Source organism: Panthera leo, chromosome D1 (genome assembly GCF_018350215.1).
Source record: "Panthera leo isolate Ple1 chromosome D1, P.leo_Ple1_pat1.1, whole genome shotgun sequence".
NCBI classification, from domain to species: Eukaryota; Metazoa; Chordata; class Mammalia; order Carnivora; family Felidae; genus Panthera; species Panthera leo.
Window position 1 is genome coordinate 23,307,767 of NC_056688.1, and position 25,031 is coordinate 23,332,797.

The 25,031-nt window shown below is 57.0% G+C and overlaps 2 protein-coding genes and 1 pseudogene across 7 annotated transcripts in view; all 3 read left to right on the plus strand.

Moving 5' to 3' along the window:
* DCPS (decapping enzyme, scavenger) overlaps positions 1 to 10,974 on the plus strand; it is a 47,613-nt gene extending 36,639 nt beyond the window's left edge. The window contains exons 4-7 of one of the 2 annotated variants that reach the window (XM_042906993.1): positions 1,375 to 1,410; positions 2,156 to 2,269; positions 6,722 to 6,832; positions 8,829 to 10,974. In XM_042906993.1, the coding sequence (XP_042762927.1) occupies positions 1,375 to 1,410; positions 2,156 to 2,269; positions 6,722 to 6,832; positions 8,829 to 9,095 (528 nt within the window). In that variant the 3' untranslated portion in view covers positions 9,096 to 10,974. The remainder of the gene's footprint in view (positions 1 to 1,374; positions 1,411 to 2,155; positions 2,270 to 6,721; positions 6,833 to 8,828) is intronic. The other variant, XM_042906994.1, reaches the window with a different exon arrangement.
* A 337-nt stretch (positions 10,975 to 11,311) lies between these two features.
* Positions 11,312 to 11,424, plus strand: LOC122201469 (annotated as a pseudogene).
* Positions 11,425 to 17,013: 5,589 nt separating this feature from the next.
* The window catches only part of ST3GAL4 (ST3 beta-galactoside alpha-2,3-sialyltransferase 4), a 32,557-nt gene continuing 24,539 nt past the window's right edge, over positions 17,014 to 25,031 (plus strand). For 2 of the 5 annotated variants that reach the window (XM_042906987.1, XM_042906988.1), the window contains exons 1-2: positions 17,014 to 17,189; positions 24,481 to 24,567. In XM_042906987.1, the coding sequence (XP_042762921.1) occupies positions 24,515 to 24,567 (53 nt within the window). In that variant the 5' untranslated portion in view covers positions 17,014 to 17,189; positions 24,481 to 24,514. Of the gene's footprint in view, positions 17,190 to 24,480; positions 24,568 to 25,031 lie in introns of those variants that run through there. The other 3 variants (XM_042906991.1, XM_042906989.1, XM_042906992.1) reach the window with 2 other exon arrangements.

Here is a 25,031-nt window from a genome sequence, read left to right on the forward strand (position 1 = left end):
CCACTATGATTTGTGTGAATTCTGTTCCCTGGCCCCCTCCTTTTCTCAGCTGGGCTGCTGGCCTGGGACTTCACGTGGATTCACACCCCCCGCCCCTGCTCTCCCAGAGGCCTGCTCCCGTGACCTGAAGCCGGAGCTGTGGGGCCAGACTCGGTTGGAATTGGTTGGACTTCCTCATGCTTGCTTTTTCCTTACAACGTGAGGACGACAGCGACACCAGCTTGACCGGGTTGCTGCGCACGGTAGTCCCTGGGAGGCCCTGAGAACAGGGCCCGCACGTGGGAGGGCTGCTCACCACTGCCAGGCCTCTGCTCTCGGTGCAGCGGCCTCCGGCAGAGCACCTGTTGTCATTGCCACGAGGCTGCGGCTCGACGCCCCCCCTTGCTGGAGCTTCCTGAGCACTTTCCTCTGCCTTTATGGGGCCTCCTCTGTGCCAGGTGCTGTCAGTCATTTTATACTCCTTGCCACTCTGTGCCGTGCAGGTATCGTCTCAGAGGGGGAGACTCCAGCCCCCTCTCAAAGGGGGAAACTGAGGCTCGGAGAGTACACCACTTTGCCCAAGGTGTCAGCTAGTTAGCGAGGAGGCGGGAGAGGACACCAGGACCAGTTTGTTCTCTGTCTACGACTACACAACTTTCTAGTCTGAGGGGGCTGCTTATCTGGGGGCAAGAGACAGCCCAGGCCCCAGGGAGGCCGCCCCAGGGCTCTCCACAGAGCGTCATCTTTCACCTCCCTCACCTTTACCGTTGGGTCGCTTTGGGTCACGTTCTGGCTGGCTTTTTTTTCTGCCGCAGCACGTTCCCAGCAAGACTTCCAGCAGGAGAGGAAATGCGTCCGTGGGAGACCCCGGGGCTGCGTGGGGCAGCCACTGCTGGCTGTGCTCCAGTCCACTCCCAGGAAGTGGCGGGAAGGCCCCTCTTTTGTAGTGGGCGGGCCACATGGTGACCGACCTGTTGGCCTTACCAGGGGTCTGGGAACCCCAGATACTCCCAGGCAGGTACCCTCTGCTCTCTCCGTCTCAGACGGTCGCGTTTGACCTTGGCCGCGCCGGCCGAGAGCGAGGATGTGGACTCAGCAGATCAGCTCCCACGGCCCCCCGGCCTTCGCGGACACGCTTGTGCCAGAACTCCCGGGAGCGGGCAGAGGAGCCCTCCGCCGGCCTGGCCGTGTCCGTGCCCCTCGATCCGCCCCCTCGGTGAGCCGGAAGGCCCTTCCCAGGCGCAGGCCCAGCCGCTGCCCTCTGTCTGGCTCTGCAGCAGCCTTCTGTCTCGGATTTCAAGCTGGGAGTTGACTCAGAGCTCTGGGGAAGTGAAGAGAGGAGGTCTCTGTGAGCCCCGTGAGAACAGGGGCTTTCTTCTCTTAACCCCCCTGCAGGCTGGCTTCTTCACAGAGGCCACCAGGACCCTAAAGGTAAAACGACATCCTCGGGATCCACACAGTACTCAAGGAAGGGTCCTCTGAAGACTGCCAGCAGCCGGTAAAAGGGTCTGAGAGGGGCTGGAGGCTCTGGCTTGACAGGAAAGGTCCGTGTAATTGCTGTCTCCCAGCTGTGCCTATTCTGTGTTGTCACACAAGGGCCGTGTCAGCGGAAGCCGCTGTGGCTGCAGGTGGGCAGAGGCACCAATCCCACCACAAATGAGAGTCCCACCCAGCAGGGCAGGAAACCCATACACATCCATGTCTAGGCCCTGAGCCTTTCCTGCCCTGGTGTGCAGCTGGCTCCCTCCGCAGAGGGAAGGAAGTCCCACCCTGTCTTTGCCTGTGGCCCTGAAGAAAGTGGGAAGGGGCCCACGGAGACCACTGTTCACGAGTCCCGCGGGCAGGAGCGGGTATGGATGCACACAGGTCGGCGAGGCCACGGCAGAGCATGTACATGGCCTAAACGCAGGAAGGACCCAAAGAAACGGCCCCATCCGATCTGCAGTGGCCCCTGAGGGGATGGCTGTGGTGGGAGAGGGGAAGTCTCTTCTGGACCCCCAAGAGCAGATTGGCGGGGACAAGGCAGCCTGAGTGTAGACCCCCTGAGCTCAGTGACCCTATATGGCTTGGCTGTCCTTCCTGGAGAGGCCGGAGAGCTTAGCTAGCCTGGTCTGTGGTGTTTCCCCAGAGGTTGTGAGTAGCTATGTGAACCCCCCCCCTCTCCCCCTCCTTCCAGTGGGTGTACAACATTCTCGATAAGAAGGCTGAAGCTGACCGGATTGTTTTTGAGAACCCAGATCCCTCTGATGGCTTTGTCCTCATCCCCGATCTCAAGTGGAACCAACAGCAGGTAAAAGCTTTCTTGCTGGGGCTCTCTGGTCTCCCAGTACTTGCTCTAGGTTGTTGGGCCTCCTTAGTCCTGCCCTTCTTTCTCACCTTGGTTCCTCTCTCTAAGCCGATTTTAATTAACCAACAACAGAAACCTGAGCTGTGCGCAAACATTCACACCTTAACGTGTCCACTTGAAGTTCTCTCTGGCTGTCCTCCCACGCAGGGGGGAAAGAATGGCATGATGTTTGCGCCCATAAGCATACGGCCATTCTTTAACCAGCCAAGTGGCTCAGCTGCCTCCCTCCCTTCCAGGAGCACCTGGAGCCCTAAAGAGGACTGTTTACATTCTTTCCATGCCCCTGCATACCAGCAGATCCAGGCAGGCCTAAGACCTGAAGCACTGATAGGAAGGAGCCATGGCAACCAACGCAAAGGGTCCCCTCCACCGCCCGAGACCAAGAGGGGTCTTCCAGTGGCCCAGGCTTCCACTCGGGCCTCTCAGCTGTTTCCTGCTCTCCGTGTCCCTCGCTTCCACTGTCCTAAGGAGCAGGTTTCCAGGGTGAGCTGACCTCACTCACCCTCTCTGTCCGGTTCTCCGTAGCCTCCGTCTCTCTCTTTTTCGCCTCCCTTCCTCACTGCCACCCCAGCCCACCACCAAAGCTGCAACGGGCACCACCTCTTTGGGTAGACTGGATACCCCTGGCATCAGCAGCAGGCAGAGAACCGTGTTGCAGGAAGGGCTGTTCACGTCACGGACTGGAACGTGGACCTGGGCCGGGCTCAGCCTGTGGCGGGCCAGGGGCCACGGTGAGGCCAAGGAAGCCAGACGCGGGATTGCTGGGTAGGAAGTGGAGAGGAGGTAAACTCTCTCTTCTGGTTTAGATCTTTGAGTCACCCGAGCGTGGGTTTGCCGCGCTGCCCTCCGGTGGACCCTTCTGGTTCCTGGGCTCCTCACACAGGTGGCGTTCTAGAGTCCGGTCAGTCACCTCCCCACGCACACCTTCCCTCCTGCTTTCCCAGTCATGGCCTGCCTTTGGGTCCTAAACTGGGCTCACCCGCAGTTTACTTGGTTTTGGTTTGGTGATTTCTAGATCTACAATGCCACTCCTTCACTACCCAAAAAAGGGCGCTGAGGGCCTGCGGTTGGGGTAAAGGGACAGGACTTGAGCTCAGAGGTACACGGGCAAGTGAGTGCCAGCTGCCTCTTAAGAGCAGCTCCTGGGAGTTACTGAGCTTGGCCTGAGGGGTGGTAGAGAATCTGAAGGGATTTTTGGAAGTTGTAGCACTGAGTGACGATTTGTTTGAGGCAAGTGAGACGGAAGGAGATAATTGTCCACTAGCGGGTGTTGTGGCGGAGAGAGGCTGCAGGGGTTCCTGTGTCCACGCCCCTACCCCCTGCCCTTCAGCTTATCTCCGCCTCAGGCCTTGAGGGAAGAAGTCAGCTCTGGCCCTGGAGTCATCTGGGGAGCGGGGACAAGGCCACAGAGCGGGAGTGCAGCTCTGCAAACCCCCTGTCTGTCCCCTTGGGCAGCCCCGTGCCTGGAGGCCCCGGGTCACAGACTGGGTCACGGGAGATGGGATGTGAGGTGGAAGGAACTTCTGCCTCACGAGATCTTTGAAGACTAAGGAGCTTGTGACTTGTAGGAGGTGGTGGTCTGAGGGCCAGGCTGGGACAGCAAAAGATTGACTCCTGCATCTCCATTCAAGAAGCCCTTGAACACACTTGAGCCCAGGGCCCTGAGAATGAAAATCCATTGTCCTTTTGACCTTGTGCTGGCAGGCATCCCGCTGGGCCTGCCGGTGGAACTGCCCTGTCTCTCTGTTCCCTTTAAGACAGAAAAGTCTTCAGGAGCTGCACTGGGCTCCCAGCCACAGGGCTGGGGCGACTTGCCCTTGGGGGTTGTGAATAGGCCAGCTTAAATGTCACGTTTCCCTTAATGGTCATACAGGTGCAATTGTTCTTAACCTTTCCTTAATTAGCACTTGTCTCTTAGTGGTGCCATATTTCGTTGTCTCAAATCCTTGCCTTGTGACAGAACACTGAAATTGACTGCTCCCTTAGAATTTGGCAGCGTGGCCAGCAGGCGAGACAGACCGGGCCTGGACTTCTTTGTCCTTGTACTAGAGGAGGGTTGAGGAGAGAGGAACCCGCCATATTTTCCCTAAGGAGCCTTCCTAGCCACCCAGGAATCTCCTCGCCTCCCAGCTGCTGGCCCAGGATTAAAGAGACTTTGTCCATATGTCCATCATCCACCCATCTATCCATTCCACATAGATTGATCAAATGCCTAATGTCTGTTAGAGAATCTTGCCTCCCTGGAGTTTATAATATCCCTTCCTCAGTTCTTTTAAGCGATCACCTGTATATTCTCTTTTATTTGCTTTTTTTTTTTTAAGGTCTAGTTAATACATGCACGAGGTAAAAGTGCAGAATAGAATAAATAGTGCGGTGAAAGCAAGTTCCCTCACCCCACATTCTTCCACTTCCGTTCCCCAGAAGGGGCTGTTTCTCAAAAGAGATTATGTCTTTGTCTCTCCTTCCAGGTATCGTCTCTGCATGTTGTGTATATAAGTATATAGGGTGTGTTTCTATGGACACAACATGCACTTTCCGCTCATATAATGTAGGTTCTTTGGTCTAAAGGGCTCAGACCAAGAAACTCTTCCTCTGGGTCGCTCCAGAGGTGGAAAGATGGCCCTCCGGCCATTCTCCACCGTGCCCCTTGCCAGGAAGCTGTTCCTTTGACTCTGCTGTCCTGCCTTGTAAAAAGAGATCAGTGGTGACTGCCTGCCTGAAGTGACCGATGGGCCAGCTTGAGGGATACCAGCCTGAGACCCTTGACAGCTCCTTGTCTGATTTTCTTCATGCCATTTCTCTGGGCCGGGGGCCCTTGGGCTGCCTGCAGAAAATCTGGGCTCACGTCTGCCTATCACAGAATGGGTTTCTTTCCCTGCCAGTGGAGCAAAGAGGTGTGATTTAATGCCACGTTTGTGATTTGTCAGCAGACATCATCTAAAACAAATGCCACTGTTATTTGAGAGCCTGTGACAGTGACATATAAGAACGGCTGGAGACACTGACAGGCACATGTACACCCCGAGTTCAAGCAGTTCTGTTTCCTGCTTCTCTTGGGCTCCTCACGAGGGACAGAGCAAATGTGCTGGGCACAGGCCATGAGAAGGGAGAGGCTGGGAGAGACTGATGGGCAAAACTGAAGCCTAGGTAGGCACAGCTCAGCCATCTGCTGGGCGGTTCCCACGGGGCTGGTCTGTAGCCGGCCTGAGGCAGAGAGCCCGGATTGTTGGAACTCGTGCAGAGAAGAATGTGGTAGGAAGAGACTCTGTTGGCCTGAAGGGGCACAGTTGGACACCAGGCACCATATGGAAAACCGTCTTCTCAGTTTTCAAACTGGGGCCCTTGGGGATTTGGTTGGTGACTCATGGTCCCCAGATTATGTCCTTGAGGGATCTAGCAGCTCACACTGCCTGGCTGAGTGCTGCCGGCTTCCTCCTGCGTCTTGCTCCTTGGAGCCCTGGTGTCTGGGGCCTGCCTCGCACATGGATGTGATAGTCGGCCAGGGCCAGTGTGGGTGAGCGGGGAGGGCGGGAAGGTTTTCTGGGCAGAAGAAGAGTTTATTTGCTCTCTGGCACAAGATCTTGTTGACTTTGGTTCTTTACACTGTTGTGATCTCCAGGTTTTCGGCCAGGCGCTGTTTTCAGGAAGGACAGCCGGAAGGGTTGGCCTATGAGCCCTGTGCGTTAGGGGAAGAGAGGAAAAGGTTAAGCGCTCTGGTGGTTGCTCATTGCTGAGCTGGCCCCGGGGCCCCTTTCCACCTTTCAAATCCTTCTACATCCTTCCCCTACACTGGACTCCAGACAAATCGAATTACTTACTCTGCCCCTCACATGCTGTATACTTTCTTGTCTCTGAGGCTTTGCTGTCACTGTTCCTTCTAACCTGAATGCTCTTCCTCTAAATGCTACCCCTTCTTTAGGACCTGGGTCCCCTACCTCCTCTTCCAGGAAGCATGTCTGGATCACCCTAGCTAGATAGTCTTTCCTTCTTCCTCCTGTACTTTTATCACTTTGTGTCTTGTAGTAGTTACTCACCTATATGCTATTAGATTTTAAAGTCTTGGAGGGAAAGTTGTCCTTGGCACTTCTTTGAACCTTCTCCTCCCACCCCCTCGTCAGCTCTGTGAGTATATAAATATTCCTATATGGTACTCTTTAGCAGGAAGAATAAACAGAAGTTCTATCCTTAGTCTGTCCCACTCATCCCAGGCATGTGGAGGCCCCCACTGCCCAGGGATTGGTCCTCCCGTGGGCTCCCCGGGATCGCCTGTGGCTTGTGGTACAGCAGGCCTGGGGGTGGGTACTTCCTGGCTTCCCTGCAGAATTCCAGGACTAGCAGCCTCCCCTGGCTCTGTCCCCTGCTGAGCCTGGTTTACCCGTGCTGATCTCTGCGCAGCTAGATGACCTGTACCTGATTGCCATCTGCCATCGCCGGGGCATCAGATCACTGCGGGACCTTACTCCAGAGCACCTGCCGCTGCTCAGGAACATCCTCCGGGAGGGGCAGGTGAGTTGCCTTGGCCACATCCGTACTGAAGCCCAGAGGAGTCATATTTCAATTCCAGTGTGTTCGTGGCCACTTTCCTCACCCTTCTGAGAAGTCCATCTGTGAAAGGGGCCTGTCTCTGGATGCCAGTCCCAGGACCTCACGAAGGTCCTTTAGATGGACTCACAAGGCCCTTGTCTCCTGGTCCTGCCCTATCCTTCAGCTCTACTTTCAGCCACCTTTCCTCCGCCAAGGTTCCCCTCCCATCCCAGGATCACCTGTGTCTGCTCATGACAGCCACATTGCACCAGACATGTTTCTTGGGGAGATGGGTCCCTATGGCCAGAGACTGAATTTTGTAGCACCTGGCATTCTGGGGTGCTTTATACTGGGATATTTGTTGAATCACATGAAAGTAAAGGGAGCCCTGGGGCGCCTGGGTGGCTCAGTCGGTTAAGCATCTGACTTCAGCTCAGGTCATGATCTCATGGTTCATGAGTTCGAGTCCTACATTGGGTGAGCTCAAGCCCCATTCTCTCTCTCTTTCTCTCTGCCCCTCACTGACTTGCGCCCTCCCCCTTTCAAAAAAAATAAATGAAAGTAAAGAGGCAAAGGAAGGTGGGAGAAGTGAGTCTAGAATCCTGAGTTGTGGTCTTGATTCTGACATTTTGATCCTAACCACCGGAGAGACTCTGGGCAGGACTCTTCACCTCACCTCTCTGGGCCTCAGTATCTGGATGGAATGCTGCTAAATCACATTCTGTGAGGTCGTTCTCAGAAACATTCAGAGATGTTTTGGAAACGATCAAAGATGCAGCCCCCGTGCCAGGGCCCAGCAGTCACCAGGGTGCCCGGCCAGGAGAGAAGCTCGCCACCTTGCTGCTCAGAGGCTTTGCCGCAGGCCTGGGGGAGGGGCTCTCGTGGGTCCACTCTCTGCTGACCTCTAGACCCCAGCTGCCCGGCCTTCTTCCTCCTGCCTGCCCACATCACTGTCTCTCTGGCCACCTGTCTCTTTTTGGAGTCATTTGCTTCTCTGCTGAAACTCCTGTGGATGTCAGAGAGTGGTGTCTTTCTCTCCGGGAAATGCGGGGCCTACACTTGGACTTGCCCTGCAGCTCAGGCAGCCTCGCCCAGACAGGCCAGCCATATGTATCCCCGGAAGGCCTTTGGGTGCCCCGGCCTTGACCTCACACTGCTGCAGAGATCCCCAGGCGGAGTTCCAAGTCCAGGATGTAATTGTGGCGTGTATTCTGAGCCCACTGAGGCCCTAGTCTTTTTCTCTTCACCTCTGACCTCCTCAGGGATTCACCCAGAATGGAAATCAGAGTCTCCTGTCAATGCCAAACCTAGGAGGCTCCTGAAAGGGAGTTCGGTAGAAAAAACCCTAACCCCTGAGCAAGGTGGAGGGTGGTCAGAGGGAGCCAGGGCCAACGTCCGTGTTCCCCACTTCCTCCAGGAGTCCAGCGAGACCTTCCCTGGATCTTCTAGGGGCAGCCCTTCCCATGCACCCTCCCCCACCCTCTCTCTTCCACCAGGCCTCGGCTCAGCCCCGTCCCTGTCACCCTTGTTCCCGGCTGTGCACTCTTCCATGCTAAGAGGGGGTACAAGCCTCCCTCCCACTTACCCGGTGACTTAAGCACGCATTGGTCACCTGGGGGGAGGATGGTCCCCATAGTCTTGGGCATCTGGGGCCTGTCTCTTGGCACTGGGACTTCCTAGATTCCCAGTAGCGACTGTCTGAGCAGCCTGAATGTTGTGTGCAGGTTGGAGTGTGGAACCCTAATGGAGGCCACCGTTCCCTTCATTTGGGAGAAGGAGCCTCCCCCTTGCGGCTGTCACCTGCTTTTGTTGACTCCCTGGAATGGAACACAGAGACCCGTAGCAAACCGTGGGCAGGGAGCTGTTTGCAGGGTTTTATCAGACGTCCGGAGGCTAGTCGGGGATTGGGCCTAGAGGAGGGTTCTGGCGCTGGCCCGTGGGCAGCACGGTAACCCGTCCCGCCGCTGCCCTTCCTCAGGAAGCCATCCTGCAGCGCTACGGGGTGAAGGGGGACCGCCTCCGAGTGTACCTGCACTACCTGCCTTCCTACTACCACCTGCACGTGCACTTCACCGCCCTGGGCTTCGAGGCCCCTGGCTCGGCGGTGGAGCGGGCTCACCTGTTAGCAGAGGTGATCGAGAACCTGGAGTGTGACCCGGAGCACTACCAGCGGCGCACCCTCACCTTTGCCCTCCGGGCCGACGACCCCCTGCTCCAGCTCTTGCAGGAGGCCCAGAGGAGCTGAGTGTGGCCCAGGGGCCGTCCCCTGGGACAGGAACACAGATGTGCGGGCTGGGGGGCGGGGCGGGGAGGGACGGAGGGAGTTTTAGCACCAAGTGGATTTTTCAAAAGTGTATTTTGTACCGGCTTATTTCTAGTATGTGAATAAAGTATTGGTCTCCTTCGGTGTGGACTGACGCCAGGGCCTGGGGAGGCAGGTGGTGCGAGAGAGCGGGGTGGGCAGATCCTGAGAAAAGAGCAGCCAAGTCGGGGGGCGGTGGCTTCAGCTGACCTGGGAGCGTGCCGAGGGCTTTCTGCAAATCCCTGGGAGCGCCATCCCCGGTGATTGCCGAGTCCCGAATCCAACAGCACCTCTCCCCGTCTGCAAGCCTTACTCCGCCATCACGCCCCTGTCCCTCCCCATTTTCGACATCTTCCTAATGGTTTCCTGGGCCCACATGTCTGGGAGTTCCCCAAAAAAACCAAATACAAAAACTCTCTGGAAATAATCTATAGAGGTTTTTTTTGACAGCGCTTCCTCTTTCCCTGCCCAGAATTGAGATTGCACCTCCCGTGTGTGAGTCAACCCTGCTGATAAACTTCTTGTTGACAAGGATGAAGGATGACGGCCTGGAAGTGGGAGGGCTTTAATAAGAATCAGATGAGGCAAAAGCCCAAAAAGCCTGCCTTTGCCTCTGTTACTCGGTCGGCGAGTCCCTGGCCTTGAGTTTATTATCTAGGCAGGAAGACAAAACAGACTCACATAGAGCAGCCAGGAGATCACATGCAAAACCGTATCAACAAGGGCAAAACGAGGCGTTTGCAGTGGAGGACAAAGCTCTGAGGGGCTCCGGTTCGAGGTGGGACCGGAGCGTCACAGGTCCCCTGTCCATAGAATCTGGAGGCCAGGAAGGGACTTCAGGGTGTCTGGGGCTGGTGGCCTGTAGGGAGCCTTCGGGTGCTTATCTGGGAAGGGTGACATCTACCATGGCTCCAGCAGCACAGGGACACAGGCACGCGTGCGAGGGCACGCGGTTGAAGACAGAAGGCGCTTGCATGGGCACAGAGGACGGCTCTGTCACGCCACTACAGAGGGGCTGGCATTGCTGGTTAGTCAAGCTGGGGCTGAAGGACACCAGGTTGCACCTCCTCAGGGGGCTTTCTCGGGGGAAACGGGATGTCGGGTTCCGCCAGGTGATAAGAGGGAAGCATAAGGCAGAGAGGGGCGGCTCCTATTCTGCAATCCCTGGACTGAGAAACAGAATCACATGTTTATTGAACGCATGCTGCTGGCCAGGCACTGCCCCAGAGACTGGTAAGTGGTGAACAGACAGAAGTCTCTCCTCCGGAAGCCGACCTTCACCCCCTAACGTTACACCAGCCCTAACGAGTCCTGAGCCTGTTGCTTTGTGAAGGAGAGCGGGGATGAGGGTCCATGAAGTGTCCTGCCGTGTAAACGTACCGTGTGCTAATGTTGCTTTATGCTAAACTTTGACTTACCGATCAACTCTTGAGCCAGACGGTATTTTAAGTGTTGGGAAAACAAAGCTCCTACCTACCCTCCAGGCTACTGGGGCAGACAGCCAAGGAACGTAGGAGTAAAAAGGCAACGCCCGGGTAGTTATCTTGAAAACAGGTATGTGAGACAGGCTCGAGTAAAAGCTTCCCCTAAGAAGACACGCGGGGGATGCTTTCAGAATCCCGACAGTGCTCGGCAGGGCCGCCGAACTGGAGCAAGGTGATGAGGGTGGTGAGGCCGGAGGGGGCTGGTTACAGGGAGAGAGGTGTGGCCCGCACCTTCTGCAGGTGGAAATGAAGGCAGCTGGTCTTTCTCCCATGCGTCAGAGCTGTCGTAGGGGGCGCCTGGGTGGCTCAGTCAGTTCAGCATCAGACACTTGATTTCAGCGCGGGTCATGATCTCAGGATTCAGGAGTTCGAGCCCCGTGTCGGGCTCGGCACTGACAGCACAGAGCCTGCTTGGGATCCTCTCTCTCTGCCCCTTCCCTGCTTGTGCTCTCCCTCACTCTCCCTCGCTCTCTCAAAATAAATAAATAAACTTAAAAAAAAAATCTGTTGCAAAGACAAACGAGGCGAGCAGAGGAGTGGAGGGGATGCGAACCCAGAGGCCCCTCCTCGCAGACAGAGTGGAGGGACCCAATCCTGGGAGTGTCCTCTTCTCCTGGGCAGATCAGTTGCTGCCGGTGGGGCACACAGGGTGCGTGCTTAGAGAAGACCAGCAGGGTCTATGGCCATACCACCCTGAACGCGCCCGATCTCGTCTGATCTCGGAAGCTAAGCAGGGTCGGGCCTGGTTAGTACTTGGATGGGAGAGAAGACCAGCAGGTGGCCAGTCCTGAACCAAAAAGGAGAGCACTCAGGAGCCTCCCAGGGGACAAGATCTCTAGCTCCCTGGGACTAAGCCCTGTGAAGGCATTCCCAGCCTTGGCTCCCTCGCCTGATCTGTCCCATCCCTCCTCCTCCCTCTCGGGTTTACTCACCCTTCAAGTTTCTACCAAACATCCTGCATGGGCCAGCACTGCAAGGCGCTGACAGGAACAAGAAGGTCTTGCGGGTCTGTACCCTCGGGGAGCATGACTCAGTGGGGCAGGGGAGCATAGGACGAGACAGTAGGTAAAGGCTGTTCTAGAGGGAGGTTCTAAAGGCTGTGCTCCTTTGTAGTGCTGGGAGGTGCTCCTCTGTCGGGACCGATTCTGCTTTCCGAGGGGAGGAGGGGGTCAGTTCTCCCCTGGTGCCTGGAGTGGGAGTCATGAAGGCCCAGAGGGCAGCCCTGCGAGCTGGGAGAAGACCTCAGGAGTTTGGCCTCGTGCCCCCAAAGGCCCCAGCAGGGGCCGGTGTCACTGCGCACAAGAGTGTTTGCTGCTCCTCTCCAGGAAACAGCTGGTCAGATGTGTGGTGAGCCATGAAATGGATCCTGCTGAGTCTCTCGTGGTATACCTATTTGCCCCTGTAACCACACGAGACTCCGTCTCACCTGAATCCTGGGGCCTCAAGCTGCAGGGAAGAACTGACTGAGTCAAGGGGCCCATCTCTCTGTTACACCTCACTGAAATCCCAGAGGGCCTGGCAGGACTCTTCTCTAAGACCCACGGTTTCTGACCACACGTGAATGCCACTTCCTGTCGTTTCTAGGGAGTCTGTTCCCAGGGGCAGCTCACTCCACGTTGGGACCCGTGGGCCTGAGGCAGGTGCAGCAACTTGCCACTCCCACCCACACCCCCACTGAGAGGGCTGTCCCCTCCTGTAAAGGAGCTCAGTCCAGGTCTCTTGGTTTTCCGGGGGATGCAGAATTAGAGCTACCCCTCTCTGCCCCAGCTTTCCCCTTGATGACACGTTGCAGTGCCCAACATCCTGCCTCCCCAGAGAGAACTTCCTGAGCATGACCAGGGTTTCTCGGCCCCACCTTAACTAACTAGCAAATGCCACCTCCCCCCACCCCCCTCCGGCAGCATAATCTGTCCTGCGTGCTGCAAAGAGTGCCTTCTGTGTTTGATCGCGTGTCCTCGGCATACGTGCCTGTGTCCCTGCTCTGTTGGAGCAGTGGTGGATGTCACCCTTCCCAGAAAAATCCTGGACACGTCCACAATTGGCTGTCAGCCCCGGTGCTTGGCCCACTATCCCCTTGGCGTGTGGCTGGAGAAGGAAGGAAGCAGTTGGAGGCATGACTGCTATTGTTTCTTGGCTCCTTTCAGTTTGCCTAAAAGTTTCCTCCGAGAGCAAAATTGCTGAGTGTTTTGGATTTGTCAACATTCCTTCATGAATTTGAGAAAAATAACAAGCTGGACACTGAGGGTCTACTCTGCTTGTCCCTGTTGAACACCCATCCCCGTCCTGAGAAACAAATCAAGAGATAATTACATACAAAGTAATACTTGAAATTGTTTCTCTTGTAATACTTCCATATCCAAAACAGGTTAGCATATCTATTTTATTTCTAGCCAGACTGATGTAGGCCGGCCAACCCTTGCTTCTCAGGAAGGACAAAATCGTTATTCTAAACATGTATGTATAAAGTGAAAGTGTCTTTTTTCTAAGAGGAAGGTGGTGATAATGAAAGGTAGTCATTTTTAAAATACCCTCATTTAGCAACACACGTGTCGGCAACCCTGCGTTTATTGTATTGTTGTTATTAGGAAAGTTATATTGGATTCTGAAATCTTCATAAACTTGAAGTTCCCATGTTTTAACCACTTAAAAAATAAACATGGACCGAATCTGTTTAGAGTGTTTCAATTCAATTACATTGCACTTCATTAATTGCAAAGTAATTACAAGAGTGGCGAATGCCTTCAAAAAAGCAGAGGGGGCTGTGAGACCTTACACAGAGAGACGCCACATTTCTAGGCTAAGCTTGATAGCAAAGGCCCGCACAATCGTAGGCCCAGCAGTTGGAAAGAGCATGGCTCAGCACGCTGGGGGGCCTCGACCTAAGCCAGCATGAGGCACGCGTGCACAATTAGAACGCCAGCCAGTTTTTCCTTCAGGACTGTGCGAGTGCCTAAGAGGCAGTGGGGTCTGATGGTTCCGTCACAGAATCTGCCCCGCACCCAGGTATGACCTTGGGCAGGTTACATAACTGCTCCTAAATTAGGAATGATAATAGTGCCCCCCACGAGGGGTTTTGTCGGGATTCACTAAGAGGATTTTGTGGACGTAGTGGTCACTCGGTAAACGTTAGCTATTGTCCTACTGTGAGAAGGCCCAAAGAGGACGTAACCAGAGATATTTGGGCTAGATATTAAAAAGAACTAACTGATCCGAAGGGCTGTAAAATCCTAGATGATTCAGCGGAGGCATAGCAACCAAGTGACTTTAAGGCAAAAAGCAAGCCATGAACGATCTGTGGTTAATTGATTGTGGCCTTAAACAGGCAAGCACTGCACGCGGTGACTTCTTGGGATCTCTTCCAGACTAAAGGTTCCTGGAATGCCTTGGCCTACTGGCAGGTTTCTAAGACTACAACAGTGATGTCCCCTGCTATTGAGAACCCTGGGAACAGCTCAGCTTCATGGTCCAGTCATATAAATCTGATAAAAATAGGAGCTGAAATACCATCCCAGAGTTGCTATTTTTAAAAGCATCTGAGATGCTGGATTGGGTTTATTTCTTCCTCACACGGCATCTTGCTGTTCCCTCCTCCTGGTGGGCAGGATGCTAACGTGGCACATGTGAGGGACAGGAGCCAGAAGCCTGTGAGGCACATTTGTCAAGCGGCAATGTGCCTCCTACCCACACCCGCGGCCTGCCAAGGAGGAGCCTCCGGGGCCAGGGCTCCCCAGCCCTACGTGCACCTGCCCCTTCAGGGCCCCTCGCTCCTCTGCCTCTTCCCTCTGCTACAGAGGCCCCTCTGGTTGCCCCAGCAGAGGTGTCCTCCAGTTCCTCCACCGTGGAGACAGAGCCACAGAGCTAAAGGGAGGCAGAGGAAACAGGAACGGAAGCAGCGTGGCTCAGAGGGGGACTGGGACCCAGATTGCCATCCGTCAGGTTGTCTTGACCTGAGCTTGGCAGAGCAGAGCCAGCTTCCGGGAAGAACCTTCCCCCAGGAGCCAAAGCCCTGCTTGCTCCATCACACGGCCGCTTGCCGAGCAGTGTCTTGCAAGGGTGCGAGGAGCTGGGAGGTGCTCAGATGGCTCCAGAACCCCTCACCTGGGGTCGAAAGGCACCCGATTGCTTCCCTCCTGCCCCACTGGTGATAAGGCTTCTAGGCAGCTAGCAAAGCATCTGGTTGTGCCATTAAGAAACTGAAGGGGAAAGAAAGATCATGAGTAAGCACATTGTGGCCGAAGGGGAGGAGTCAGAATTACAGTTGGCTTCTGGGCACCCAGTAACCAGGCCCAGGACAAGCTGGGGGAGGGGGAGGGGAGGGGACCTGAATACTCTTAAAGGTTAGAGAAGGGAAGCCGCCTGCATAATAGAACGACACACACTTGCAAAGCACAAGAGCTTGAGAGCAAGTTCCTATCCATTGCCTAATTTAACACCTTTAACTAAACACAGTTATTTCCTTTTTTTAATGTTTATTTCGTTTAGAGAGAGAGGGAGAGAGAGAGACAGCGCATGGGGGGGGGGAGGGGCAGAGAGAGAGGGAGACACAGAATCTGAAATAGGCTCCAGGCTCTGAGCTGTCAGCACAGAGCCCGACGCGGGACTCGAACTCACCAACCATGAGATCATGACCTGAGCCGAAGTCAGACACTTGACCGACTGAGCCACCCAGGCACCCCCTCCATTTTTTTTAGTAAGGTTTTTTTTTTGGGGGGGGGAGGTGTTGTTTGTTTGTTTGTTTAGTAAGAAAACTAAAGCCATGTGATGACAGAGGCAGATTCGGGAATCAGGTCTCCAGGAGTGAGAGCAGGCCCTTCAGTTCTAGTCTCTGGCAGAGCGAAGTTTACATGGTTCACAGCAAGAACAGCAAACTGTGTTTAGATCTCGTCCATCAAAGAGTTAGCAAAGTTTAGAACTGGGCAGATTCTCAGGTCAGCTTGGCCAGACTTACCCAGGTGCTTCTGGTGGTTGCTCACTCTCTTTGGACCAGTTTTCCTATGTGTAAAAGGAGAGCCCCCTGTCCCCTGGACTTGCTCAGGGCAAGGACTTTAGTCACTGGCTTCTTTCCACCTAGGTTAGCTCCAGGCCTGGAGCTGACGTGCAGTAAGTAGCTGTTGAATGAATGCTTGCCTGACCAAGCCAAAGGCACCATTCAAACGTAATGATGTTAGACAATGGGGAAACGCAGGAAAAAAACACCTTTGTGCAAGGTGTGATTTAGGACAGAACGGTCACTTGTGGAAGAACTTGGAGGCCGCCTCTGTTAACCCAAGCCTTCTCCACTTTGCTCCTGCAGAGCCGAGCAGCCTGAGGCACCTGTTCTCAACAGATAAGCCCTTCAGTTTCATCTGCAGTGAACCTGGAGTTGGCACTTCTCCGAACCCCCTTTGCATTTACCCTCAGTGACTCATGCCCTGACACTTAGTCACATCCTTTCTTGCCTTCTTCTTGAACAGAAGTCCTTTGTAAGCTTTCTCTCCCTGGCTGGATGGTAAGCTTCTTGGAGACAGGGACTGGGTCTTAGACTTTCCCTGGAGCTCCTGGAGCCTCAGGCACCAGGCTGTTCACACTGGGGGCTCGGTAAATACCACTCACCTAGGAAAAGGAGTGCCTCGGGGGCTGGGGGCTGTGGGTTGTCCTGGCGGTGACTTCTGGACTGCTGTTTCCAGGTTTGATTGGGGATGTCTGAGCCCAACCAAGTAGGGTCAGGAGCCTGATGGCGACAGGATGCCTGACGCCTTCAGTAAGGAACAGAAACTGAGAGGCTTTCTCAAGGCCAAAATAGGTGTGCAGAAGAGGGGTGCAGAGAGCAGTGTGGGAGCTGCAGGTGCAGACTAGGGCAGAGAAAGGCCCAGGTCTCGGTCCAGGGCACCTCACCGCTGTGCCCTGGGGAAGGGGGGGAGGCTCCCGGAGCAAGGCCCTCCCTCTTCCGTGCCTCACTTTCCCCAATGAGGGAAGGACGCTGTTCACCACGTGGGAGAGCCGAGAACCCTTTGTTGGGTCTCATTGTTCCCAGGAGGGTGTGCGGAGGCTGCGCTGGGCACATCCAGCCTGGCGCCACTCACACGGAGGCAGCGCCCGCCGGGCTCTACCCTCACCCCATCCGGCCTCCCCTTCCGCCCCTCCGCGCCCCGGCCCCCTCCCCCGCCCCCGGTCCCGCCGTCCTCCCCCCCCCCCCCTCCCCTCCCCTCCGTGGCCTCCGCTGCTCCCACACAGTCCCCGGCCGGCGGGCGTCGGCCCCGCCCGCGCGCGGCAGCGCCCCAGCTCTTCCTCCTCCTCCCCGCCCTTCCTCCTCCAGCCCGCCCGCTCCCCGGAGTCGGCTCCCCGGCCGTGTGCGCAAGCGTGTCCGGCCCCTTCCCCGCCCCCCGCCCGGGCCCGGGCCCGGGCCCCCGCCTCCCCGCAGGCGGACTTGCCCGCTCCCAGGCCGGCCCCGCGCCCGGGACAGGGACCCGGTGGAGCGGAGCCGCAGCGCCAGCGCCGCGCCGCCAGCCCGTGCGCCTAGCGGATCGGAGCTGTGCGCGAAAGTGTCGTGCCCCGCCCCGCTCCACCCGCGAGGGTGAGTACGCGGCGGCCGGTCCCCGTGGGGCCCGGGGCGGGTGGAGGGAGGGCGGGAGCGCCGCTAGGGCCCGGCTGCCGGGCCCCCGGCCCCGCGCCGCGGCGGCCGGGGAGGTGGTCGGCCCGGCACGTGGGCGCAGCGCGGGGCCGGCCCGGGTGGGGCGGCCGCAGCCCCGGGATCCCTTTCTCTGGACCAGATTTTCGCGGGAAGCCTGTGCTCCTCTCTCCCTCGGAGTGAGCGAACGGGATGGTTCTCTTCTCCGGAAACTTTCTAGCCCCCACCCCTGCGCCCGGGCTGAAGAGGCGTCCCCACCTTCAGCATCCTCTGAGCCAGGGTTTCTCGCAGCACTGCCCCCATCGAGTCCAGAAGATCGGGTGGGCTGGCTTTGCTAGAGGTGACAGGCTTTGCTGGGTCCATCTGTGGGCAGGACTCGCAAGGTCGCCCAGCAGAGCCCGAAGGTGGGGGTTGCTGGCTGCAGGCTGGCAGTGCCCGGGATACCAGGTCCACCTTGTGGGGGGCCTTTGGGCCTAAGCCACGGTGCCTCCGAGCTGCTGGGTGGTGGGCAGTGGGAAGGGGTGGGTTTGCGGTGAGGGTGGGGCCCCAGGGTGCGACAGGACCCCTGGGCTCAGCTGTCTGCCCCGGGTGCCTCCCTGGGGCCCGTGCTGGCAGGGACCTCCTGGCCGGCCCAGGGTTGCCAACATGTCCGCCCGGTGCTGCCCCCTCCGTTTCCAGTCTTGGGGGGGAAGCTCCGTCTGGGCCATCTAAGGCCTCATGTACTTCTGCTGCTTCACACGTCCTGAGGGCCTGGCTCGGGGGGGGGGGCTGCTGCTGGAAGACAGGGGGGAGGGGGCGTGTAGGCAGCGTTCAGGTGCTCAACTGTGCTTGTCTGACCTCATGACCACCCACAGGCTGGCACCCCCACTGGCTTCTCAGGGAAGCCTTGCTTTCCACCACTGGAGGGAGGCACAGCGTTGAAGCCAAGTTCAGGCTGACTTATTCTTTGTAGAACCTTGGGAACGGGCCTGGTAGGGGCTAGGGTGTCACTAGGGGCACAGACCAATACTGCTCTTTCCCGAGCTGCGTCCTCTGCCGGGCCCTGGCCCTGGCATTTGCCAGGGCGATTTTAAATGTGTTGATATGTGCTAAGTGCTTTGAAAGCTGCCTGCACAGAGGAAGAGGTATGTAAGTGCTGTTAGTGATGTTTCTGCCACACTTACTCTGCAAAGCTGCCCCATAATTCCAGAGAGGTTGGGAGGCGCCAGCTATTGGGACCTGGAAATTACCTCGTGGGGGATTTTTCTCTTTGCTGGAAGCTGGTCTGGGCATACCCTCTGACCTTGCTCTGCTCCTGTCTCCACTCTAAACCTTCTCTGTGCCCTGTCCCTCAGCATTGTTAGGCTGAGTGGGAGATCTTAGGCTGTCCCGTGGGTCCTGGGTCTCATCAAGCAGTTGTAGGAGAGGCAGGAGTTGGGGCCAGTCCTCCACCGACCAGTCCAAGTTGAGGGGTTAAGAGGGGAGCATAGCTGAAAGAATGTAGGAAGGGAAAGTAGGAATCGTCTGCTTGGACTGTGGGCTAAGAGGGCTTCTGTAGCTCAGGTGTGGGTTACTGCTCAAGACAACAGAGACCCCCTTTTCTGAGAGCAGAGACCCCGGCCATGGAGGCCGGCCGTGTCTTCTGGGCTGTCTTCTCTTTCCTCCCTCACCTCCTTCTCTACCCAAAGCACTTCCCACTCCTCAGAAACAGAGTTTTTTGTCCCCTCCACCCTCTCAGCCCTTTTAGGATCCAGTTTTCCGGGTAGAACCAAGAATCTGATCCTTTCTGGAATTGTAACAGATCTTGGAAGGCCCCCCCCCCCCCACACCACTACCACCCTCACCAGCAGGAGCAGAGAAGTTGGACCCCCTTTCTCTGTTCTAGCTTAACCTGTGGTCATCCCATAGTGACCCTACCCTGGCCTGGCCTCTGCCCTGCATTGGGTCCCCCCTCGGGCCCTATCTGGGCACATTCTATGGGTCTCGCCTCAGAGAGGCTGTCCCAGTGGAGCTATGAATTCCTCCTCTCAAAATGGCTCAAAAGTTTACATCCTCTGTCTTGGCGAAGGGGTCACTGTATCTTAGAATAATACAAAATGGTTCCAGCTCACGGGAGAGGGAGAGGCTCAGCCTCCTGAATACGACCCTCCAGATCAGTGTCACAGAACATTCTAGAGTCTGAGGGTCAGGTCTACAGATTGAGATCAAGGCAGGCACCAGAGCCCAGTTGAGCTCCCGAATCCCTGGAGATGGGCCCTGGGCTCTGGAGGGTGGGGGTGGTCAGGTAGTGAGGGGAGGGCCCTCAGGAAAAGGAGAGCACTTGCTCCCTCCCTGCGGACTCCTTAGCTGCCCTCTGGTTAGACATTTCCCCTGTGGCAGGCAGCTGCTGTTTCCCTGACCCCCAGGGCCCTCCTTCCTTCTCAAGACCTGGGACCTTGATCTGAAACTTTTGGTTGCCTTGACAAAACAACTAGGCTAGGCAGGTTTTGGAGCTGTAGTCACTTGTTCCCCCATCTCTCCTTGGTTGCCCCCTTCCCAGAATGCTCAGCACTTCTGCATATGCGTGTTCTGAGGGACCCTGGGTATGCTGCTGGCCACCCCTGGCCTCAGAAGCACCCCTGACCTCTACCACATTCCCTGTGTGTGTGTGTGTGTGAGACACTATTTGTGCTACAGATGGAGGAAGTGGTTGAATGTAGCTGTATGTGACGCCTGGACCCCAGCCAGTTCCCCTGGGGCCCCTGATGGGTACCCCTTGAGCCCAGCAGGGGCTGAACTCTGCCAAGGGGTCGTGTGGGGTCGCTTGCTTTTCAGGGTGTGAGGGCCATCGGTGTCCAGAACTGCAGGTTTTCTTCTGGTCTTGGCCCCTTGCCTGGGACCAGCAGACAGGCGGCTCCTGGCACTATCTCACTATCTCTGCCCACCCTGCCCCCTGCAAAGCTGCCTGTAGAAAGAGGGTGTGACTACTCTAGAATCCGAGGCCCTGGCTTCTGCCCAGCAGGGAAGAGATGCTGCTGCTGGGGCTGAGGGGAGGTGCGGGCCTAGGTGAAGCCCTCCGTGTCTACCTGGGCCTTGAGCGGGAGAAGGCCTGGCTCTGGAAGCCCAGAGGAGCTGTTATAGGATAGTCCCTTCCTCCTGCCTGGAGCTTCCCTCCGAAGCCCAGCCGAGTGGCTCAGCGGCTCCAGGCTCTTGCTTTGCTGTGTGGGGTGGGGAGGGTGGTGATGGCTGGAGAGGACAGGGACCGCTTTGCAGAGTGCTGGGCCCACACACTGTTGTTCCTGCCTTGGATCCCACCCCTCCTCCAGGGTGTGGGATCCAGGGGGCTGCTGCAATGCTCCCCACCCATGCCCCCCACCTTTCCTGTGTCCTCTGCCCTTGCAGCCTCTGTAAAGACCTCCTTAGAATAAAAAAGACTTAGCAGATAACAAAAGTAGTTACCATTTGTCAATCAAGCACTTTTTAAAAGCCTGGCCCAGTAAACTTACAAGAAAAAAAAAAAAAAAAAGGTGCGCTATACACTTATTTAAATCACGTAAGCCTCACACAACCCTTTCTCTCAGCCCGTTTATAAACGAAGAAACGGAGCCTGGAGAAGTGTAAGCTGCATGGCCACGGTCACACTGCTCGGGGAGCAGCTGAGCGGAGACTTTGTATCTAGTCCTGTTTGGGAAACCTGCACTTTCCAGCTGAGTCCAGCACTGCTCCCCCAAGCTCCTCCTCCCCTTTCCTGTGATGGCTGAAGAGTCTCAGAGGTGTGAAGGGCTTTGCTCAGGGCCACAGTGTATCAGTGACTAAGGCCGACCACAGCCTCCGCCTCCTGATTCCCAGCCAGAGCCCTTGCGCACCCCACATCTCGCCCTGCCCATTTGCCCATGTGGCCCCCTTCCTGTGAGTGCAGGCACTTTGCTTGTCAGCCCCCTGTGGTCCGCAGGGCAGGGCGGGGCTGTCCTCTCTCCCTCTCCACCCTCCCTCCCCACCGCTGGCCCTCCCAGCCCCTCCTAGCCCCCACCTCTCCTGCTTCCCCCCGTAATTGCTTCCATCTGGCCCGCCTGCCGGCTCCTATTCCTTTGGAAATGCAGCGGCTCCCCCAGCTGCCGCCCACAGGGCTGCAAGGCCTCATCCGGCAACCGGGGCCACACGTGGAGATGGGGAGGGGCCCTACAGGTCCGAGCAGGGGGATCTGGGCCAAGGCGGCTGCTCTGGGGTCTGGCATCCCCACATTCCTGCCAGACAGGAGCACCTTTGCTCCAGGGTCCTTGCTTGACACCCGCCCTGGCCTGGCCCCGTCCTGGAGAGGTCCTAGTGGTGAGCTTCCCCTTCTGCCTCGCAGCTTCCACAGTCCCCTCTGCCCTTTGCAGGTGCACAGGTCAGGAGGAGGGAGGCCTGGCTGGAAGCGACGGCAGGAGAGAAGTGGGCACCTGCGCGGGCACGCTCTGGGGACGACTGCTGGGGGGTCCTGGGAGGGAAGCGAACAGGGCAGTCACGGTGGCAGAGGCTGAGGGGCCCGGGAGCTCTGGGCAGGTGAGAACGGGGCTGACTCATTTCCCTTGGTCCCAGGCCATTGACTCAGAATCAGCAGAACTAGCAAGGAATCCTTATATTTTGTGTTGATATAGAATAAAACCTGCACATTCTAACAGTGCATTTGACGCTCTGTTGACTCCCTTGCCTCAGGCTCTGCCTAGGCTGGGTGGGGAGGGACACCAGTGGGGGTCTTCTGGTGTGGCCATCTGGAGGCTTTGGAGCATGCTCCTGCCTGTGGAGGGGACACGTTCCCTATCGTGGAAGATGCGTACGCATTGACTGGTGACCTTGACGGGGACAGGCCAAAGGAGATGTGGGCATAGCAGGAGCACGTTTGTGGTGTGGAGCAGATCTGAAAACTTTTAAGGCATTTTCTCGCTGAGATTTTAGGATTTTAGTGTAAAGCTCCCGGAACTTGTCTGTCTTGTTTACTGCTATATTCTTCATGCCTGGAATGATGTCTAGCAAATAACAAGTGCTCAGTAAATATTTGTTTGATAAATGAAAGGAAGACACAGCTTGGCTTTTCTGACTTCGTCTTCACTGCGTTCCTGTTTTTCCTTCCTCCTTTTCTTGGGGCAAAGGCAGTGAGCAGACAGGTGAGTTGTTGGTCAGAGAAGGGCCTGGCCGCCTGGGGTCTCCCCCTCCGCCGGGGGTCTCTCTGGGCACCCGGGAGGCAGGCAGGAGCCCCAGGTAAGGATGGGCAGGCTTCTGCCCCCCTGAGGAGAGCAGGCCCCTCCTTCTACCTGCCCTGGGCTCAGTGGGTCCCCTCCCTGTTCCTGTTTCACCTCCTCAGCCCAAACTTTAAGACCTTGCACAGACTGGCCCTAAGGAGCCTCTCTCAGGTGTCCTCTCGGGAGGCACGGTTCACCCCTGTTCTTGCTTCTACCCAAACAACTACACTTCTCTTCTTTCTCCATATTGGGTTTCCACATAAAATTCCCTTTGAAAGTAGGACAGAGGGTTTCTTGGCTCTAAAGAGTTTTATTTGAAAGCCCCCATCCAGCCACATTAAGACTTTTTATTTTCCCAGGAGCACGCCATGTGTGTTCTCACCTCCTGGCCTTTGCTCTGGCCGGTCCCCCGGGTATGGCCCGGGTGCCCTCGGTAGCCATCTTCCTAAATTGCAAGTGTCCGTGGGCATCCAGCCCGAGGCTGTGCTCTCGGAAGCCTCCCCGGCCACCCAGCACACTGCCACCTCCCCCTGTGCACCCCGCTCCCCTCAGCTCCCAGGCTGGCCACGTTGTGCAGGGACGGTGGTGTGGTACAGGGAGCCACGGCTTGACTCCTTTCCCGGCTGCCCAGCCGTGGGCCCGACACAGAGCCTCGGTTTCCCCCGAGGAGCTCACACTTCTGAACGAGAGAGCGTTTCTAGTGACATCCCAGTGCGTGGAATCCAGCACTCTGCAAATGCTGGCTGCTGTGTTTTCTGTGGTTCCAGGTGGGGCCCAGACACTGACAGGTGTCTCCCTGCCGGCCCAGCAGCCAGGGGCAGGCGGCCGGGCAGGAGCCGGATGGCATCCTTGGTCTCCTCTCTGTCTGCTCCCCAGGTCTGTGACCTCAGGCAGAGCCGTGGCCATTATTCGTTCTCCATCAGCACATCTGTTAATTGGGCTAATAGTATCTGCCCCACCTCACAGGTTTGTGAAACGAAATGAGGTAAACAAGCTGGCAGAGGCCTCAGAGGTCACCATAGGGCAGGATTGCGACTGCCTTACCCTGGTGTCCCCAGCACCTGGCACCGTGCTGCCACACGATGGCCTCACAGTAACTGTTTGCTTTTGCAAATGAGGGAGCTGAGACTCAGAAAAGTAACTCGCTGGGGTGTTGTTGTTTTTTTATTGTTGTTGTTTTAGTAACTTGCCCTTGGAGGTCACAGAGCGTCTCTCCCCACAGGTAGGAAGGAGACTGTCTCAGGAGTGACCCCCGCTCTCTCTGCCCCTCCGTCCACCTCTGCCTCTGTCTCATCCCTGTCTCTGAGGTCCTGACGTTATTCGGGCTTTCTGTTCTCCAGGCCCCAAAGACCCAGGACTGGGGAGGCTGAAATCCCCGGGGCGTGGCTGGCGGGGGAGCTGGTGGACTAGGACACCCCTGGAAATGTCCACTTCTGTCCTGCTTCTCCCAGACTGGCTCTGTCCTCCCAGGGGCTTAGCCAAGGCCTGGCTGGGGAGAGTGCGTTCAGGGAGAGGGGGAGCCCGTCCTCCTGGGCTGTTGGGCCCTTCTCGCCACACTCACTGTCCCCCCACTCTCCTCTGGTCCGCTCCTGGGTCCTGTCTTTTTCTGTCTTTTGTTGACCGTTTTCTGCCTTCCTTTCTTCCCTTTTCCTCCCTCTCCCTTCGTGTCTGACATCTGTTCTTTCCCCCGGGGCCCTCACCCCCCTTGCCTCAACATCCAACTTGTCCTGACACTGGCAGCCGGACTTCCGGTGGCCGGGGAGGTGCCCTGCTGGGCTGTGGAGGCTCAGGAGAGCCTGCTGTTCTTGGCAGCTCCAGCATTTTCTAGTGAGATGGCTCTTCCAGCCCCTGAGCTTGGTGAAGGGACGGTGCCAGCCCAAAGTAAACTCAAAGTAAACTTCCACTCAGCTCCCTGCCCCGCCCCCCGTCCCCCCCTTCCTGGACACCGTCCTGGTAAGGAAAGTGGGACCTTGTCCTGGAGCCTGAGGGTCGGCAAAGAAGAGCCTGGTGGTGGAGCTTCTCTGGCTTCTGACCTCTGCCCCCCGCCCTCCTCTCTCCAGAGCTCCAGCTCTTTCTCCAGAGGTACCTGCTGGGATGGAGGAGGCTGGCCAGAGCAGGGAGGAGATTTCCATTCAGACACCTTCCAGGTGAGCACACACGGCGTGTTGTGCTTGGGCCGATGTGTGTGTTCGTGCGCGCGTGCGCTGTGTGTGCATGAGCGTGTCCGTGGGTTGTGTGGGAGAGAGAGAGCATAGGCATGCATCCATGTGTGGACAAGCACACGGGTGGGCCTGTGGGAGGTTGTGTCCTGTCCCCCCCCCCCGCCTTCTAGGCCTGCCACTATCCAGGCCTGCTTCTAGCCTGGCGCTCTCCTCTCTGTGGTCTGTGTGACCTTGGCTTTGCACTGGGACTCCCTTCTGTCTTGGGAGCCGGCTGGTCCCCTGCTGTGGTCCCACGCAATGGTGACTGATCTCTGGCCACCCGTTTAGCTGCCCGGGGGCCCTAGGGCCAGCGTTTGCCCCCCACCTCCCAAAATGGAGGCGTGTGGGGGCTTCCTGCCCAGCATCTCAACTCTGCCAAGGCGGAGGGAATGGGGAACAGCTGCGTTGGC